Genomic DNA, 17,128 nt, shown 5'->3' with positions numbered 1-17,128 from the left:
AACTCATGAACCATCAATGATCAAAGTCACAAGGTTTGCACTTACAATGTGAGCAACTGTGATTAACACAAAGAAAAACAGTCTTTACACGGTCAGGTGAGCTGAGGGCTCACACACACATAAACAAATGCACCTGACGACAGAAAATCTTTGAGAAAAGAGCTTTGCTCTGATATCTCCCATAAGGATAGCATCCTTCTCCTCTCTGCATGCCAAATGTCCTCTTTCACAGCCATGGCAGTTGGCGGCCTGTTATTTAAAGTCGTTTTTGTTTTTCTCACCCGCATTCTGTGAAGACTCGTTGCCTTCTTTGCAGAATTGGTTAAATGTATTGCTGATGAACAAGCTTGGTGGAAGGTTGGTATAGGGTTAATGATTTCAACTCAGATTGCAGCCTGCTTGTAAAGTGCTCTCATATATAATTAGAATGTCCTGATTATGGGAGAAAAACGTATTTTAAATGTTCTTCTTTAAAATCTTTTAAATGTTGCTATGTATATTGTCATTACGGATGGAATACAATTTCAGATCCGTTGGAGATTAACGTGTCATAATCAAACTTAATGTTAGCGTTAATGTCGATATGGCTCACTGATTAACAAGGAAATAAAGAAACGGCACTTCGTATCAAAAAGGTTGCTGTTCAGAACATTCAGTGTGACTTTTTGTTTTTTAGTGTTCGTGTTTGCAGCTGTCCATCACAGCATCGGAAAAGTCAGCGCTTGATGGAAAACAATTTTTTTTTAAAGCGATTCCTGATCCAGCAGCCCATGTGTAAAAGAAACAGATGGCTGAGGGAGAGACAGGGCTGATATGGAGGCGGCATGCATCGACAAAAAAAAAAATGTTTTAATTATGCTCGGGCATGCTCGGTATTGATCCACGGTGTCATGACTGAGACTGTAAAATCGGGCCAAGTGGCAGAAGAGACATAACTGTTTTGTGCTCCTGGTATCACATTGAGTCCGACTGAATGGGCAGCGTTGTACAGCCTTTCTATAATCAAGCATGAATGGAAAAATGTGACTCTGCCTTGATAGGTGCCATTACGAAACACTTTCTCTACAATCAATACGGATTATTCTACCGCAGTAGACGGTAGACGCACATGTATTCAGCTTGAAGGATCGTTAACCGACCACTTTGCTACCTGTCTGTTCAAAATACGCATTGCAGGCATTCATACTGTGAACATGACTTACTTTTCTGCGAATCAGAGGAGTAACTACTCCCATATTTACTTTACAGGAAGTTGCCATTTAATCTGAGATTGCTAGTCAACCAGCAGATGTGCTGCTCAGAAGTACTGGGTGGATGAATAAACTGTAGATACAGCATGCATCTTCCTCTAAAGTCTTTATGCTAAGCTAATTATCTCCTGGCTCCAGCTCAACATTTAGCGTACAGACTTTAGAGTGATATCGATCATCTAACCCCCTGAAAATAAGGCAAATATGTGTACATCCCAAGATGTTTAAAGGAGGCAAAATTGAGTAAAGAGGAATGACCTCACTGTTACCAAAGCACCAAAGCAGCAGCATAAAAAAGACATCAAATCTCTCATTCCGAATTCTTAAGACTCTGTCCACATGAGTTTTGAAAGGACACAGCTCACCTTGCTTTACTGATCAAACAAATGTGCTTTTATTATCTGCGGTATTCCTTGTGTCAGATGGAGTAAACAGGAAAATATTTTTCTATTTGTTTCATAGATGTGTTTTTTGATTAATGTGTCAGGAGGGCATTTGTGCTTGTGTGTTTTTGTTTTTATGTCGAGAAAAGCAAAAGCAAATATTCTGTAGAGGTGTTGTTTACACAACCATCATTTTCATTACAATCTTGTCACTTTTCAAGAGCGGCTTTATGAAACATATATTCCTGTATGTCTCACCGGCGTCTGTGTTTATTTGCTCTCCATGTCCTCTTATATCTCCCTCATCCTCTCCATTCACTCCATCCATCATCAGAAGGAGAGGAAAGCAGGTGGTTTATTAAAGCTCTTGTCGGGGGCGGCAGCCAAGAAGAAAACTCGCTCACCTCCCTCCTCCCCGCCCACCCGCGACCCCTCATTGGCCGGTCATGGTGCCGACCCTGCCCACCATCCTCACCACCACCACCACGCCCGCTCAGGCTCCTGTCCGATGGCGTCACAGGGGCGGGCCGGCTCCTGTCCAATCGAGAGTGAGATGGCGGGGGCCATTGGGCTGGAGCCCCTGCACAGGAAGTCCGGTTCCCTGGACACCAACTTCCCCATGTCACCTCCGGCAACACGCGCCGTCAACGCTCTGATGGCCCTCCGGCCTGAACCCAAACCCCTGTCCAGAGAGAGGTGGGCACACACACACACACACACAACCACACATAATGACATTATGATGATCTTGCTCTTAATAATGCTAATAACCTTTAAAAAAAAAAGGTGATAGTTTTGACTTGGAAGCCTATAAGCCACCATTCATGTCCTTGTTTTCTGCGTCATCTGGGATTCAATACCTACTCACAATATGTGAGCTAAGGTCCCCCAGGTGCAACACTTTTTATCCCAGAGTGGTACAACAATACACAACCCAGTAGCCTTAAAGACTCAAGCTCTGCTCTCATACACACACAAACACACACACACATACAAATGCACACTTCATACCCCTCAGTGGAAACCTGTTAAATCAGCAACACACTTATAGACACTTCATGTCACATGACATAGAAGAAAAATGAATTTAATGGTTGCATGTCCCTTACTGGCAGCAGGATGCTGATGTATTGGGAGCACTGGTTACCGCACCAAACCATGCACACTGCTCCTTGTGTGTGTGTGTGTGTGTGTGTGTGTGTGTGTTTCTCTCTCATCTTTTTGGCACACATACAGCTTTGTTTTTCAATGTTTGTTTATAATCATAACTATGGCGGCAAACAATGATTCACTTTATTAAATTACTGACAATTGTTTTTCTACTATTATTGAATGAATTGCCTTGTAAAAGCAAAAGGCATTTCATACTTTCATATTTCAAAAATATAAAAAAAATTCAACGTGCCTTACAGACATTTTTGATGATATTCCAACTGAAACATTACGGGTAAAGGTGGTGTTGATATTATGTGTGGAAGTTTGTTGACGTTCATCATTATCGCGATTTAGGAGGAAAAAACGTAACGTGATGAAACATGCAGCCTCTGCTCCAAGGAGATAAAGTACAGCAACACGGGCTCACATGCCCTCTCATCACACTGCCAGACACTGTTCACTGTAATGACCACAGCCAGTGTACTAACAGTCCCAACAGTCCCAGGTACAGTCCCAAGGGCCCCGAAGTAATGAGAAAGAGGGTTAAGGTGCCTGTACCTTCATTTCAGCGGGTTGTTAATGCAGAGGTGTGTATAGATTACAGCTATTATTTTACTCTTGATAAACTACCTCAGCCAGAGCAGATTATCATTTAAATTTAAATAATTGAACTGGATTGAATGCATATTAATTGCAAATAGAAGATGAGCCACAATTCCAACAGCTTTACAGTAACAGTGGAAGTTAATATGAAGCCATACAATAACTGGGTTCAATGAAAACTCATCACTTTATTTGGTACAGGCGATGGCTCTCGCTACTGTTGCTGTCTTTGTTTTTATATGATTAAAACCTTTGAAAATGAGACCTCGGTCTCAATGCATTTTGTCTAAATAATAATAATAATGTTGATTGAAAAAAATAAAAAAGCTAACTAGCCAGCTGTTCAACTAGAGCTGAAATACTGATCAATCACTGAATAATAAATTAGTTTTTTGCTTCAAGTAAATGTCTTATCATTTAATTTTCTTCTCGGAGTACACCAGAATGCTGCATTTTAAAGCTCATATTTAAAATATAATTCTCACGGGGGAACATGCACCGGGTTTTGGGTTCGGGTGCTTGTCACCTTTTTCACCTCTTATGAGTTTGCAGGTATGTGAATTACTGTGTTAAATTTGACACGCTCAGGAGGTACTAAACTTTGAATGAACTGTCACTGCATGACTGACTTGTGTGGCATTTTCTTTAGGCCTCGGAGTGCGTGATTTTAGTACATTTTGCATGTTGCACTGATCTAACATAACTGGCACAAGCGTGTGTGTGTGTGTGTGTGTGTGTGTGTGTGGGTGCGTGTGTATGTGAGAGAGATTCTCAAAATCCATTAAACATATTGACAGGTTTCCGGAGTGGATATTTCCTTTTACCCATAATTCACACTGCTGTCTATACTTGGGAACATACTGAGAGTCTCCACTCATACCTGCACTGGTTAAATGCTTCCAGCATGTGATGTTGTCCACGCCGTTGTGTGTGCGTGCGTGTGTGTGTGCTACAGCTGTGTCTGTGTGTGGCAGGTATCGTGCGGTGGTGCCCTACCCTCCCCAGAGCGAGGCGGAGATCGAGCTGCGGGAAGGGGACGTTGTGTTCGTCTACAAGAAGAGGGAGGACGGCTGGTACAAAGGCACCCTGCAGAGGACGGGACAGACCGGCCTGTTTCCCAGCAGCTTCGTCGAGAGCTTCTGAACTGGAAAAAGTGGACAAAAGAACAAAAGAAATGTTCCTGTTACTGAGTCGCAAAACACACACACACACACACACGCACGAAGGATGGACCGACATTGGTTTCCATGAATCATACTTTCGGATTAAAGACAGATACTGCAACAGAAAACTTTAATCTCATTAAAATCTATTGAATACTGGCACAAAACATCATAAATAGTAATTGTCTTCGGAAACCTATATCGGTCCAACCAATTCAAACACACACACACACAGGAAAGCTAGCCCCGGCTTCGACCAGCCACACAGGGAGCAGGGCAGCTTTTCCCGTCTCTCGCCCAGCTTTGTATCAGAGGGGCTCCAGCAGACTTCGTTGGACCCATGATGTTGACTACTGAAGGCACACAGACTCAAAGAGCACAGCAAGACAAACCCTTGCCTCCCAGTTCTCCTCCTTGGCATCATCCACCAGCAAACACTAGCACAAAAAGCATTAGCTCTGCTTTCCACTGAGACCTCAGAACTTGAATTTGGGTGCTGTCTTTGTTTGAAAAGAGAAGATGTACCGCCAGGTGATGAGGGAAGTGTGTGAGCCTACAGTCCAGGATCATTGTAAGCACATCTCCATGTCTAGTTTGTGACAACAAGCACATTTGTTTCTTACCAACTCAATATATGTTAATAACAATGCATGTAGCATTATTCTATTTTTTGTTTATATATATATAAATATGTTGAAATAGATGTTGTCCCAAACTAGTCATGCTGTGATGATATGTCACAAAACAAAAGGTGAAATATGAATTAGGTGACTCATTCTTCTATTTCTATAACTTACATACATTCATAAAGCTGTTTTTAACTTAAAATGTGACCTTTATAGACCCCCACGTTTGGGATAAACTGAATAAACTGGTTTGCTGAATGTAGGAAGAAACAAACAAGTTACGCCAAACTCTAAAGAATTGATTTGTATTGATAAAGTTGTCTTTTTGATCTTTTATGTGGGATTATAGAGACAAAGAATGCACTTGGTAATATTTAATACAACTTGCCATAACTACACATACAGTATTTTACACACTCAGAAATTATTTATTCGACAAACGGTATTTCCAGTGCTATTTATCACATCCTTTTTTTTAAAAACATGCACAAACCATTTGGTGAGGACAGAAGTCTCAATCCAGCCATTTTAGTCACAATGTAAAGTTCCTAAACAAACCAACAAAACGTATCAAATAACGAATCCAGAGATCAGAAATACAATACACTCTCGCTGACAGTAATTCCTCTTACTCAGCCTTTTCTCAACCGTTGAGAGTTTTCGTTTGATTGCAGCAATATTGTGAAACCAAATGGGTGCGGATTCAATGCTCACAGACGAATGTACGGTCGACGGGAAAACAGCCGAAGTCAGAAGGCAGATACACAAGATTCTCATCACACAACTGCCAACCTTTGACAACAACCTCTCCTCTGATCTTGTCAACCTCTGACGAGTATTTTTGTACGGCCTCAGCGAGTGTACAGTCAGTCTGCTTTGTGAATTTGTGAGTGTGGATCACGGCTTGTCTAGTTTACATCCAGCCACAACCATCTACCTTGTTTCCCTGTTTCTGGAGATAGAAGCACAGCAAAACCCAGAGCTTGACTTGCTAACTGTGTGTGTGCGTGTGTGTGTGTGTGTGCATGTGTGTGTGTGTGTGTGTGTGTGTGTCAGAGAGTAACACCAGACATGTATCAGTGAAAGAACAGAGATCATAAATGGTTTACCTCACCTGCTGTTTCTAAGAACTGAGCCAGAATGAAGCACAAACGACTGCTGGCCATGTGCACACGGGTGAGGCTCACTCATTGGCTGAGCACATAAATGTCTAATTGGGTCATAACTAGGTGAGAGTCTGAAGCACACTTCAATGTTCTCTGTGAACACCATTGATGTCACAAGAAAGGAATAAATAAACTAATACATACATATAAATACAAAATTCTAGATGGAAAATACAACTTCCTGCTTTTCTTGAATTTCATCAATGAAAAGCTTCTCGGAGTCAACAAGATGTTGCAGCGTCAAAGCAGTTTGGAAACTGAAGTCATTTCTGATTCCCATATGTTGACTGCAGAATAAACAGTCAGACTTTACTACAAGCTCTCCGCAGTCACAACAAGCACAACACAGATATTGTGTTGCCGGCACAAAATCTGACTCAAAAATGCAGTTCAATACCACAAGTGTTCTCTCACTAGATGCATGGTCTGATAATGGAGCTACATGATTGATCTTTTCTTCTCTTTGTGGCCATGTAATTCCTTTGTGTGTAATACTTCTTACTGAGAAAGAGCAGTAGCAAACTTTTATTTGTTGTAAAAAAAAAAGAAGTTATTTTTAATGTCTTCATGTTCACCTTGTTCTTAAAGTAGGGGTGGCCTGTCATTGAGGTTTGATGCGTTTTAATCCCAATTTTTAGATTGTGGGAAAAAGAACTCGATCTCTTAAACTGTGAAGGAAAGTGAACAAAAACATGGAAATTAACATTTACAGCATGGTCTGCAATCATCCTCTGGCTGCTGGCAGTGCAGTATGGGCAACAAATGAAACCAAAAACACTGCAAATTAAGATGTATCTTCGTCACAAGCGTGCAGTAACAAACACACTCGGGCTATTCTGACAAATATCGCTTTTTCAGTTAGAGTCATGGATATGAAGCAGCCGCTTTGATTCTTTACAAATTGAATGTCAGATTGGTCAATTTAGTGTATTCAATACTATTTCACACAAGCCTACTAGACTATGATATCTGCAGTGCTTTTAATTAAGTGTTTTAGTTCAGCTAAAAAAAGAAATCCAGTTTATTTTCGATGAAAAGGGTCAAAACCAAATGTCAAATTTTGGACATTAGTTATTGGAAGCTTCAATCCAAAAATATGTGCATTGGCCTTCAAAACCTGTCAGTCAAATCCTAGTGCCTACAAATGCCAACACACACACACACACAGTATTTACACCAGGCAGACCAATCTGTCTTTTGTCTCTTCCTTGCTTTTTCTCTCTTCTTATCGGCACAGTGAGCCTGCTGCTTGTTCTTCTCGCAGCTCTGCTTCGTTTGTCTCCGTGACACAAAAACAACCAGCAGATCCCAGAACAGCTCTGCACAAAAACCCCTCGCTAGGTTCTCCCCTCATCTGTTTGTACGCTGAAAAGAGGACTCTACTTTCTACTGAGTCAAAACTTAAAGCACAAGTCCTCGTTTGTGTCGGAGGTCAAAGGATCTCGACTGTCTTCATTTGTTTTCACAAGGTCGATGCTGTGAGGAGGAGGAGAGTTTACAACCGTCAACACATCAGGAATAAAAACCACAGTGGTCACTTTACATAGAATATCTTGAGCCGCTGGTTACACACATGTCGTTTGTGTTTTTATTTACGTGATGTACACTTTGTCTTTCGCCTCAAGCTTCCTGGTTGTAAATACCTCTTGAGAACAATTGTAAAGCCATCAACAGCAGTGGTAATTCCCATTGGACATGAACTCAACACAAAACATTGCACAAGCAATTTCTTTTTTGTTTTTGTTTTATTGGACTTGATAGCAAATTACTGTCCACTTCCTTTTTTTGTCCTTCCAGGAAGCCTGAGCACCCACCCTGCCATCTTGAATTAGATGTCGGCCATATTTGTTCCTATGGATACTTGTGTGCGTGTGTTATGGTGTGTGTGTGTGTGTGTGTGTGTGCGTGTGTGCGTGTACGAGGGGAGGGGGCCTCTGTATGTAGCTCTTTACATAAAAAAGGAACTTTATGAAAAAGTTTGGTGCGGCGTGGACACTCACGCCTCACCACAACTGAGTCGGGTTCAAAACAGCGGTACAGCGAGGAAAACAGAAAAAAAAGTATATATATTATTCTATATTGTGCAGAATATTTATAGGCCTTTTGTGCCATTGAAGTCATGCTCTGCGCTGGCCATGCAGCTACCATGTGATCATTATGCATCGTCTTGTACCGATGACCCGTGGTTGATTTGATTGTTTTTTCATGTCAAGTGCATTTTTCGCAATAAATGCCTTTGTTTTAAAAAACAGATTTTCAATGTCCTTTTTTTTTTGCATCTGCCCGCAGCTTTATAATGAAGATAACACAGGTAGTGAGAGGCAGTAACATACACTTGTGTACTCTGATGAACAACAAACACATTACCTCTACAACCCATCAGGATTTTACTGTTGCCCTTTGGAGGATTCATCCTGAGAATCATATCCTGCTCTAATTATAATTATCTGCGCTCACTGTGTGCTCATTATGAGCTTATGAAGCCTCATGAGCGGCACAGGTACAGCAGTCTGACAGAGTGTATTACCGTCATTATCATTACATTGCTAGTCAGGGATGTTTAGAATTAAAGCTGACACGCTTACTGTCTTTTCATCATTCCCCCCCCCCCCCTCCATCTCTCTTGTGTTCTCAAGCCAACACTGGCATGGACGAGGTGTGTAATTGGTAATTTCAGAGCGTCGCCGGCACTCCCCTTAAATGACAACCTCATCTCTCCAGCAGCCGGGCCTGTCTTCAATGATCATCTACATTTGCATTTAGAGTGACTAGCAAAAGGTGACAAGGGTACATGTACTGGACTGTGTGTGTGTGTGAGTGTGTGTCTGTGTGTGTGTGTGTGTGTGTGTGTGTGTGAGTGCAAGTGACAGCTATCTTGGGTGTAAGTGCACGCAGGAAAACTTGATACTGACACACTAACTCAAACTGCTATATTTAAGGCGAGCAGGCAGGCAGCAAATTTAGATTTTTCAGATTTCTGCTGAACAGAGATAGTTCTCGCCTCTGGCAGGAAAAACTGGGAGATAACCACTTCTCACCCAGAGAGAAGCTGACAATGTCTGTACACATCCACACACACACTTTTGCACAGTTTGCCTTGGTGAAATCTCCTCGGGGGTGCGTCCTCTTCCCAACCTGCCAGGTGCCGCAGGCCCCTGCAGGGAATCGATCAGCATCCTTCTGCTTCACGCCAGACCTGTCTGTCTACCTGTCTGTGGGCCAGGCTGTGAGTCACATGAAGGGTAAGACACTGCAGGGAACAGGACCTCTACCAGGCGGTTCAGGGTGGTCCCTTTGTGCGTGCGTCTTCAAATGTAAAGTGGTGGTCAGGAAAAATGTTAAGCTGCTGCTGTCTCCTAAATCTTCCTTTAAAGCAAAAAAGGGGAGCTTGTGATCATCCTCTCTCCTCTTACCTTCTGATAAAAGGGAAGGAAGCGTCTACAGTAGACATTTCTTATGAATCACAGGGGTGGAGAGGATTTAAGTCGGGAGGTCTTTGGGTCTTACATCAGTCTAGAAATGCCACAGTTTTTCTCCTTTGGTGCCTTTGCTAGCTAACAAACAGTCCAGTTGTCCCGAGTAGGTGACACAAACAATAACAATGTGTTCCAAAAAGTAGTGTGTTCTTAAAGCTGGAAATGGATCTACTGGTTAGACACCTTACTCCATGGCCTCAGAGTACAACCTGGTCATGGTAGTTTAGTTTGCACCAATGAGTCATTTCTAACATCACAATGACCACCGGTATAGAAGATCATCTGAACGATGGAGAAAAACAGTACTTAAATGTAATTTCCAAGTACAGGTGCTTGATAAATCAGTATGTTAGGATCCTTGTGATAAAACTGCATGAAATATAATACATACAATATATTTATTTAATTCAGGGAAAAGAAGCTGACATAAGACGCCATACTTTCAGAAGAAAACAGACAGGCAGAGTGTATCATGACAAAAATACAAAGATTTATTTAGAAAGGAGGGAAAAAAAGCTCCCAAATAACACTGTTAATTCCTTAAATACAAGTGTAGTACAAACATGACTTTGACATCTTTACTCCATGAAGCATCGGTGTGTTTCCCCGGATGTACTGTTAGGTGGACAGTTTATTTCCAAGTAAGCGTCACACAGATAAGGCAGTAACACATATTAAGCACTAGTGTAAAGTATAAAGTGGCAGTAAATGATTTATAAATCACCCTTTACTGTTAAATGCGTCGAGGTGTGAAACCCTGTCTCATCATCCAGACACAAGTGAATAGAGAAACGTTATTAAAATACAGTCACAAAAGCATTCTCTCTCTTTCCCCGCACTCTCAACAAACAGACTTCCCACGAGTCAGCGCTTTTCAGACAGACTGCATAGCAAACTTCAACAGCTTGTAAGGGAGCACAAAAAAAAAAAAAAAAGACAAACAATATATATATGTATAAATATATGCTGTTACATGTACCTCATCCAAAACCAAGCGTCAGCCCCAACCTCCTAGAAACCTGGACAAGAGACGTCCCTTTGGAACAGCAACAGGAGAAGCAGTGCGACGCTGGTGTGCTCGTAGTTAAAGTTTAAAGCATCAATGATAGAAAATAAATCAGACCGTATACAGAAAAAGGATGAGTAATTACAATGCCCCGTGACCTTGATTATGCCCACTCTTACTGATGAATGCACTAAACTTCCCTTTTCAGATACGAGTTCTGTGACACCACTGCATTTAGCTCCACATCTGTTAAATATCAAAAGGTCTCCGTGGAGTCATTATTCTGTAACGACTCGATTTAAACATGACAGGACTATTACACAGAGAGCTGCAGTGCTCACACTATGTAAAGCGGATTGTTTATCGCTGAGGTTTCATTAATGAGCCACTCGCCTCTCACGACGAGTAGACTCGAGAAACCAGAATGTAAATCTCCTCATGGAGCGCATGTCTGAAAGGGGCTTCATAATAAATTAAAAGCATATCAAAGATGGTTCTGTTCATCTTAAGCAAAGTATTAAGGCTGCATTACAACACAATAAGCCTGTTCGTATTATACACCAGACGTATGGCAGATTAAATATGAGTGAAGATGTTCCTTTCAATGCAGTGTTGTATGTAAACAGCATCTAGTGAGGAGGCTGTGAGAGGTCCAATACACTGTAAAATAAAATAAAATAAAAACAGGGAAGTATATGGAAAATACAGGCTTTATGTAAAAATGAAAGGATAAATATAAAATATTACAGAGAGGTATAAAACCCATTAAAAATACCATAAAGGAGAGTGTGTACACACACACACACACACACACACACACACAAAGGGTACAGCCATTCAACTTTGGCACAAACTCACACACTGCTGGTTTGTGTGGCGTTTGTCTGGTTAGTGTGAGAGACTGGCCACAGAGGAAGGGGAAGGATGCGGCCTCAGTGTCACTGGTCATACTGGAGTGTTCTTCAGATCCGAGCGTCTTCACATGAAGCCAGAACTGTTAAGAGACAACAAGCGGGAGTTTACAGCAAAATTCCATATCACAACACACCCTCACACCATCATCTGTGAGCAACTTAAATGTGCACTTACACTAGCAGTGGCGAGCTTTGCACCGTATGCACTAGTTTCCTAGAATCACTAATCAGTGAAAACGTTTGGATCTAAACCCTCACTGTCTTCAGGTGTGTAAATCTATGGATCTTGATCATGAAACAGCAGCTCTCACTTCTTGCGGTCTTTGTCCTTCTTGCCGTTGGCGGTGAGGCTCTGGGCCTGCAGCAGCTGGGCGGCAGCTCTTCTCTTGCCGAAGGAACTCTGGTCCTCATCCAGGAGTCTCTTCTTCTCCTCCAGAGACGATTTCTCATCTGCGTGGAGGCGCTTCAGCTGCTCAAAGCGGCTTTGCAGCTGAAGCGCGGAGAGAAAACAACAGAGTTGAGTCACAGAGACGCCTCATTTATCGACAATATCAAGAAGAACAAGTGAAAACAAATGACTTTCCTCCGTCGCACTAAAACCAAAGTGGATGTGAAATTGTAAAAAGATTGACTTTGATTTTATCCAGTAAAAGAAGAAACATTAATGATATTTGTTTCCTCGTGATTCATAGGAGCGAAAAACTAAATGGGAAAAGATGTTGCAGTAATCACATGCATTTATTAAAAGAAGTACAGAGTACACAAATAATTATGACTTCCAAAGGAAATATACAGTCAGTAACCAACAGTTTAGTACCTCAGGTCAGAACTGAACCTGAAAGCCTGTTGATTGTTATAGATGTTTAGAAAAGGCCGTTCGCCAGTGTGCTTACTTGCTACTATTCTAACACACAACATATTCTGCTGCTGATGACGAGATGTATGTGAATGAGTTGGTGTCTACGTACGTCTCTCTCAGCCTCCTTCAGCTCGGACTCCTTCTCCTTCACCCTCTGCACGAACATCTGCCTCATCTCATCCTCTCTCTTCTGCAGCTCCACCAGGAACTCCCGACGCTTGGCCTCATAAGTCTGCTGCAAGCTGAACACACACACACACAGGTCAGTTGTCAGTCATGTCAATTTATGCACCCCTCACTGTGTCGCTGCAGGTGTTCATGAGCTCACCTGACAGGTTTGGAGTCGGGGTCGGTGTCTTTGAATCCCATCTCCTCCAGTTTGCAGCGTCTGTACAGCTCGTAGTGGCGAGTGTGTGTCTGCTCTCTCAGGTCCTCCATGTTCACACAGATCAGCATCTCCCTCAGCTTCACGAAGTCACAGTGACTCTCATTCTCCACTGACACACACCCACACACACACACACACACACACACACACACACACACACACACACACACACACACACACACACACACACACACACACACACACACACACACACACACACACACACACACACACACACACATCGAAGGGTTAGGCAACCAGCAGATACTAAATATTGAATATTGAGAAATGTAGGTCTGATTTAATGGACATCTGTTAATCTTTCCAATGTGATCCTGCAAGATCTTTGGCACCACAAGCACAGTCGCGTAGAAGAACACAGAAACAAAGACGGACCCGTCTTACCTTGAACGACACCCCAGGGATACTGACGAGCCTTCACCATCTTATTGCCGACGGAGACTTCCTCTGTGCTGCCTACTACAGCGAACGGCAAATGACCCTACAAGAACAGCTTATTTTAAAATACATAACTACTTGAAAATAGATATGCAAAATGAGTCACAACGCAACATGTGCTATGCACTAGTTATTCTAGAAAGCACTCCAGTTCCAGGTGATGTAGTGGAAGTGTGTGTGTTTCCTTACGTTCATAGTCGTGTTGACCTTAGCCACAGTCTCATCGTCCAGGGGGAACTGGTAGATCTGGACGCCGTTGCTCACCAGCTCGCTCATGATCTTGATCTTGAACTTGTGCAGCTCGCTCTTACTGATGGTGTCAGCTTTGGCGATCACTGGGATGATGTTCACCTACAGCGAGACGGGGAAACACGTTCACGTACGAAATAACGGATTCTTCTTCATTATTAAACATACTATTATCTGAAGACCTCAGAGACAAATTAGACCTTTCATGCGATCTGTAAAAAGATAGATATATATATTTAGGCCTTATCAAAGCAATGAAAAAACATGGATACATTCAAATGGCCTCCATTGGTCCTGACTGCAAGTACAACCAAAACTATTTCACCAGTATTTGTTACTTTATCTAAAATACTTTAAAAACTGCTTTTAGATAAGTGTTACATAAACCAGGTCTACTGATGTTATTTCTGGCCCTGCAGCCCACACTGCTGTCCAAGTCCTTCCACATTCCAGTCCTGTCTGTCGTACCAAAGAGGCTTGGAATGAGTTGCCGTCACTAGACAAGCGTCTGGGTCGCGCGCGCGCACACACGCGCGCACACACACGCGCGCACACACACACGCACACACACACGCACACGCACGCGCACGCACACACACGCGCGCACACACACACGCACACACACACGCACACGCACACGCACGCGCACGCTCGTAGACAGCTGTCTGAGTGACTGACTGTCTGTGCTGCACATTCAACAAACGGCTCTGTCTGTGTGTCTGTACAGTGACACAAAAGGACAACTCGAGTGTGCATGCGTGAGGTGATTACAACATTCCGATGGCCTTTTCTCCTCCATTCACACGCAAATCCAGGGTCACCGACACTCACAGAGCGGTGAACTCACACAAGAGCACAAAAAACACAAAGTCACTACACACAGGGAGCATGGGAAAGTTTGTGACCACTTCAAGAGGGAAGGGAGGGGCTTAGTCAGTGGGAACCACTCCCAACAGTCAGACATTAGAGGAAAGTCTAGAAACAACCACGGTACATTAGTACGGTCAGTCTGTATCTCCACTGTGATGCTTCTCCTACCTTGCTGTCTAGCTTCTTCATCGTGACCAGGTCCAGGGATTTGAGTGAATGACCCGAGGGGGAGATGAAGTAAAGGCAGACGTGGACTCGCGAGTCGTGGTAGTTGTGAAGAGAGCGTTTGATTTTGAGCTCTTCCTGTAGATAACTCTCAAACTGCCTGTCGATGTAGTCCACCACTGGCTGATAGCTACAGGGGAGAGACACGTAGGGCTGATCAGAAATGTGGGTTTTTATGACTGATTAACACACATTGGTTCATAATGGCTGTATGTTTCTTACAGTCTTAAATCACATTCACTCTTTCACACTCGCTCTCCTCCTCCTCCCACCTCTCCTGTTTGTTCATCTGGTCTCCGAAGCCCACAGTGTTGACCACGGTGAGGCGTAGCCGGACGTTACTCTCCTGCAGGTCGTAGGTTTGAGCCCGCAGCTTCACTTGAGGCTCAAAGTGGGACGACTCGAAGTTCTCAAAGTTGGTGTTGAACAGCGTGTCCATCAGAGTAGACTTGCCGATACCGGTTTCACCTGGAGACAGAAAAAGATGAGACACAATTTGAGTTATTGAACTTTATGTTTGGGATCCAATTTAGCAGTGTGAGCATCAGAGACGGGCACTTAAGACGCAAAATAAAATGCCTTAAATGAATTCCTAAAACTTAAATTAGTTAGGGGAAGCATGAGTCAACACCAAGGCATTGGAGCAAATCAGTGATGGCAGTTGGTGAGGAACAGGAGATATCACCCATTCACCCAACCACATATATATCAACTAGTGGAGAGATACGAACCAGCAGGATCCTTCACATCACAATGCTTCTTTGACCCCCCCCCCCCCCCACCACCACCACCCCCCACTGTCTAACACAACCTAATACTCATGTGTGTGTCACAATATACCAATGCAGAGGATATTGAAGCAGAAGCCCTGGCAGATGGACTTGTTGACAAGCTGATCTGGGAGGCTGTCAAAGCCCACATGGCCTGCCAGACCCAGGGGTCGGAGTCCTTTATTCTGGGGAGGAAATTGCACAGACAAGACAGATCAGTCTCAAGATGCAGAGGCCATTTTCTCCTCAAATAAGAAATATGATGGAAATGTAAAAGTGAACTTTAAGGCATTCGAAGCCACAACTTCCCGACTTCGTACATTTAAATTGTGTTGTATGGATGCACAGTAATGAAGATTCTGGCAATATTTTGAACCAGCCAATTCCATATGATAGATAATATCAACTGAGAAATGTCCAACCAATATAAAAAAAAAGACCTAAAAACATATTCTCAAAGTTAAAAATCCGCATCTCGACTGCTGAGACTGACACGAGAAAATATATATTATATCATAAAATAGTATATTTCTTTCAATGTGCAAGCTGCAAAACAAACCCCTCTCACTTTAAATACAGTTTGTGGTTAATCGATCGTCCTCCTCTGACCTGCAGAGGGCTAACACTGACGTAGTTATGATGTGCTACAATTTTTTAATTTTTTGAGCTGGTGGTTCTAGCATAGGAATGTTTAACGGTGCAGCACCACAACTATTTTCAACTTTTGTCTGTTGAATGGCTAGCTTAGTGTTAGCCACATAGCGCCCTCCGCAGTGTATTCTGGTGTAACACTGAATCCCTTTTGAGAGGTTTAGTTTGAAAGCCCCGCTAGATGTTCCTGGTGTACGTCTCCGTGAATGATGTGTTCTGTGTATAAGTTACTTTAAACTTCCGTGGTTTCGATAGCTTTAACAGTAAGTAGGTATAGCTAGCGGTAGCTAACTTAATGATAGCCATGGACACTCCCTACTCAACTATCAAGAACACTGTCACTTGTCTACCAGGAAAGAAGAACAAAATACTAACCGGCTGCCGAGCAACATCAGAAGAAGCCATAGTTTTGGCCAGAAGTTAACAACTAAAATAAATTCAGAAATAATACAACAAAACCAACTAAAGACCACTTCTTTTTTTCAGAACCTTCGTTGGGACTGCATCTACGGTCGACAACTGAGCAGGCTAGACCACTCAAAAATAAGATAGGAATGAGGTTATATCTTTAGTTTGTAAATTACCTTTAACGCTACAATTCTGTGAATTTGCCCAACACGTGATGGTAAATGTAATCTAGTAACGCTATTTAAGAATCAAATATACGACAACTGTCGTAACAGCCAAACGATGTCAATTTACTGCAGCAATACACCCACCACCCCTTCGTTGTATAATGGTACAGCGCAACTTAATTTTCCCAGTCGCTTCCATGGCACATTGCGGACTGTCATAAAAATCGTAAAGCCAATCTCCGCGCAACATCTTCTCCATTGTGATGTTGATGCTTGGTTTCAAATATGAGTTTTTACCAGAAAATCCATAAGAATAATACATTGGTTAGCTTGATTCGTT

The 17,128-nt window shown here is 42.6% G+C and overlaps 2 protein-coding genes across 3 annotated transcripts in view; one reads left to right on the top strand and one right to left on the bottom strand.

Annotated features, from left to right (window-relative positions):
• Window positions 1-8,567, top strand: part of LOC306783872 (E3 ubiquitin-protein ligase SH3RF3-like) — a 79,415-nt gene extending 70,848 nt beyond the window's left edge. For both annotated transcript variants that reach the window (XM_079277701.1, XM_079277700.1), the window contains 2 exons: window positions 1,968-2,329; window positions 4,366-8,567. In XM_079277701.1, the coding sequence (XP_079133827.1) occupies window positions 1,968-2,329; window positions 4,366-4,534 (531 nt within the window). In that variant the 3' untranslated portion in view covers window positions 4,535-8,567. The remainder of the gene's footprint in view (window positions 1-1,967; window positions 2,330-4,365) is intronic.
• Window positions 8,568-10,292: 1,725 nt separating this feature from the next.
• On the bottom strand, window positions 10,293-16,728 carry septin10 (septin 10). Its single transcript, XM_079277309.1, has 10 exons — window positions 16,589-16,728; window positions 15,633-15,747; window positions 15,065-15,260; window positions 14,736-14,922; window positions 13,638-13,799; window positions 13,395-13,491; window positions 12,930-13,098; window positions 12,711-12,843; window positions 12,054-12,232; window positions 10,293-11,822 (listed from the first exon to the last, which is right to left on the bottom strand). Exons 1-10 carry the CDS (start codon window positions 16,616-16,618, stop codon window positions 11,807-11,809), a joined length of 1,284 nt encoding a protein of 427 aa, XP_079133435.1. The 5' UTR covers window positions 16,619-16,728; the 3' UTR covers window positions 10,293-11,806.
• Between the last annotated feature and the right edge of the window lie 400 nt (window positions 16,729-17,128).

Source organism: Melanostigma gelatinosum, assembly GCF_949748355.1.
Source record: "Melanostigma gelatinosum genome assembly, chromosome: 10".
NCBI classification, from domain to species: Eukaryota; Metazoa; Chordata; class Actinopteri; order Perciformes; family Zoarcidae; genus Melanostigma; species Melanostigma gelatinosum.
This window is presented reverse-complemented; position numbering and strand designations above follow the sequence as displayed.

What these genes read in the sequence shown, in the direction of transcription:
- septin10 (XM_079277309.1), bottom strand. Translation starts at nt 16,618, where the DNA reads ATGGCTTCTTCTGATGTTGCTCGGCAGCCG. An exon ending in CAGATGAACAAACAGGAGAG is followed by an intron (nt 14,923 to 15,064) that starts GTGGGAGGAGGA and finishes TCTCCCCTGTAG; the next exon opens with CTATCAGCCAGTGGTGGACT. An exon ending in TCCCTGGGGTGTCGTTCAAG is followed by an intron (nt 13,099 to 13,394) that starts GTAAGACGGGTC and finishes GGTGTGTGTCAG; the next exon opens with TGGAGAATGAGAGTCACTGT.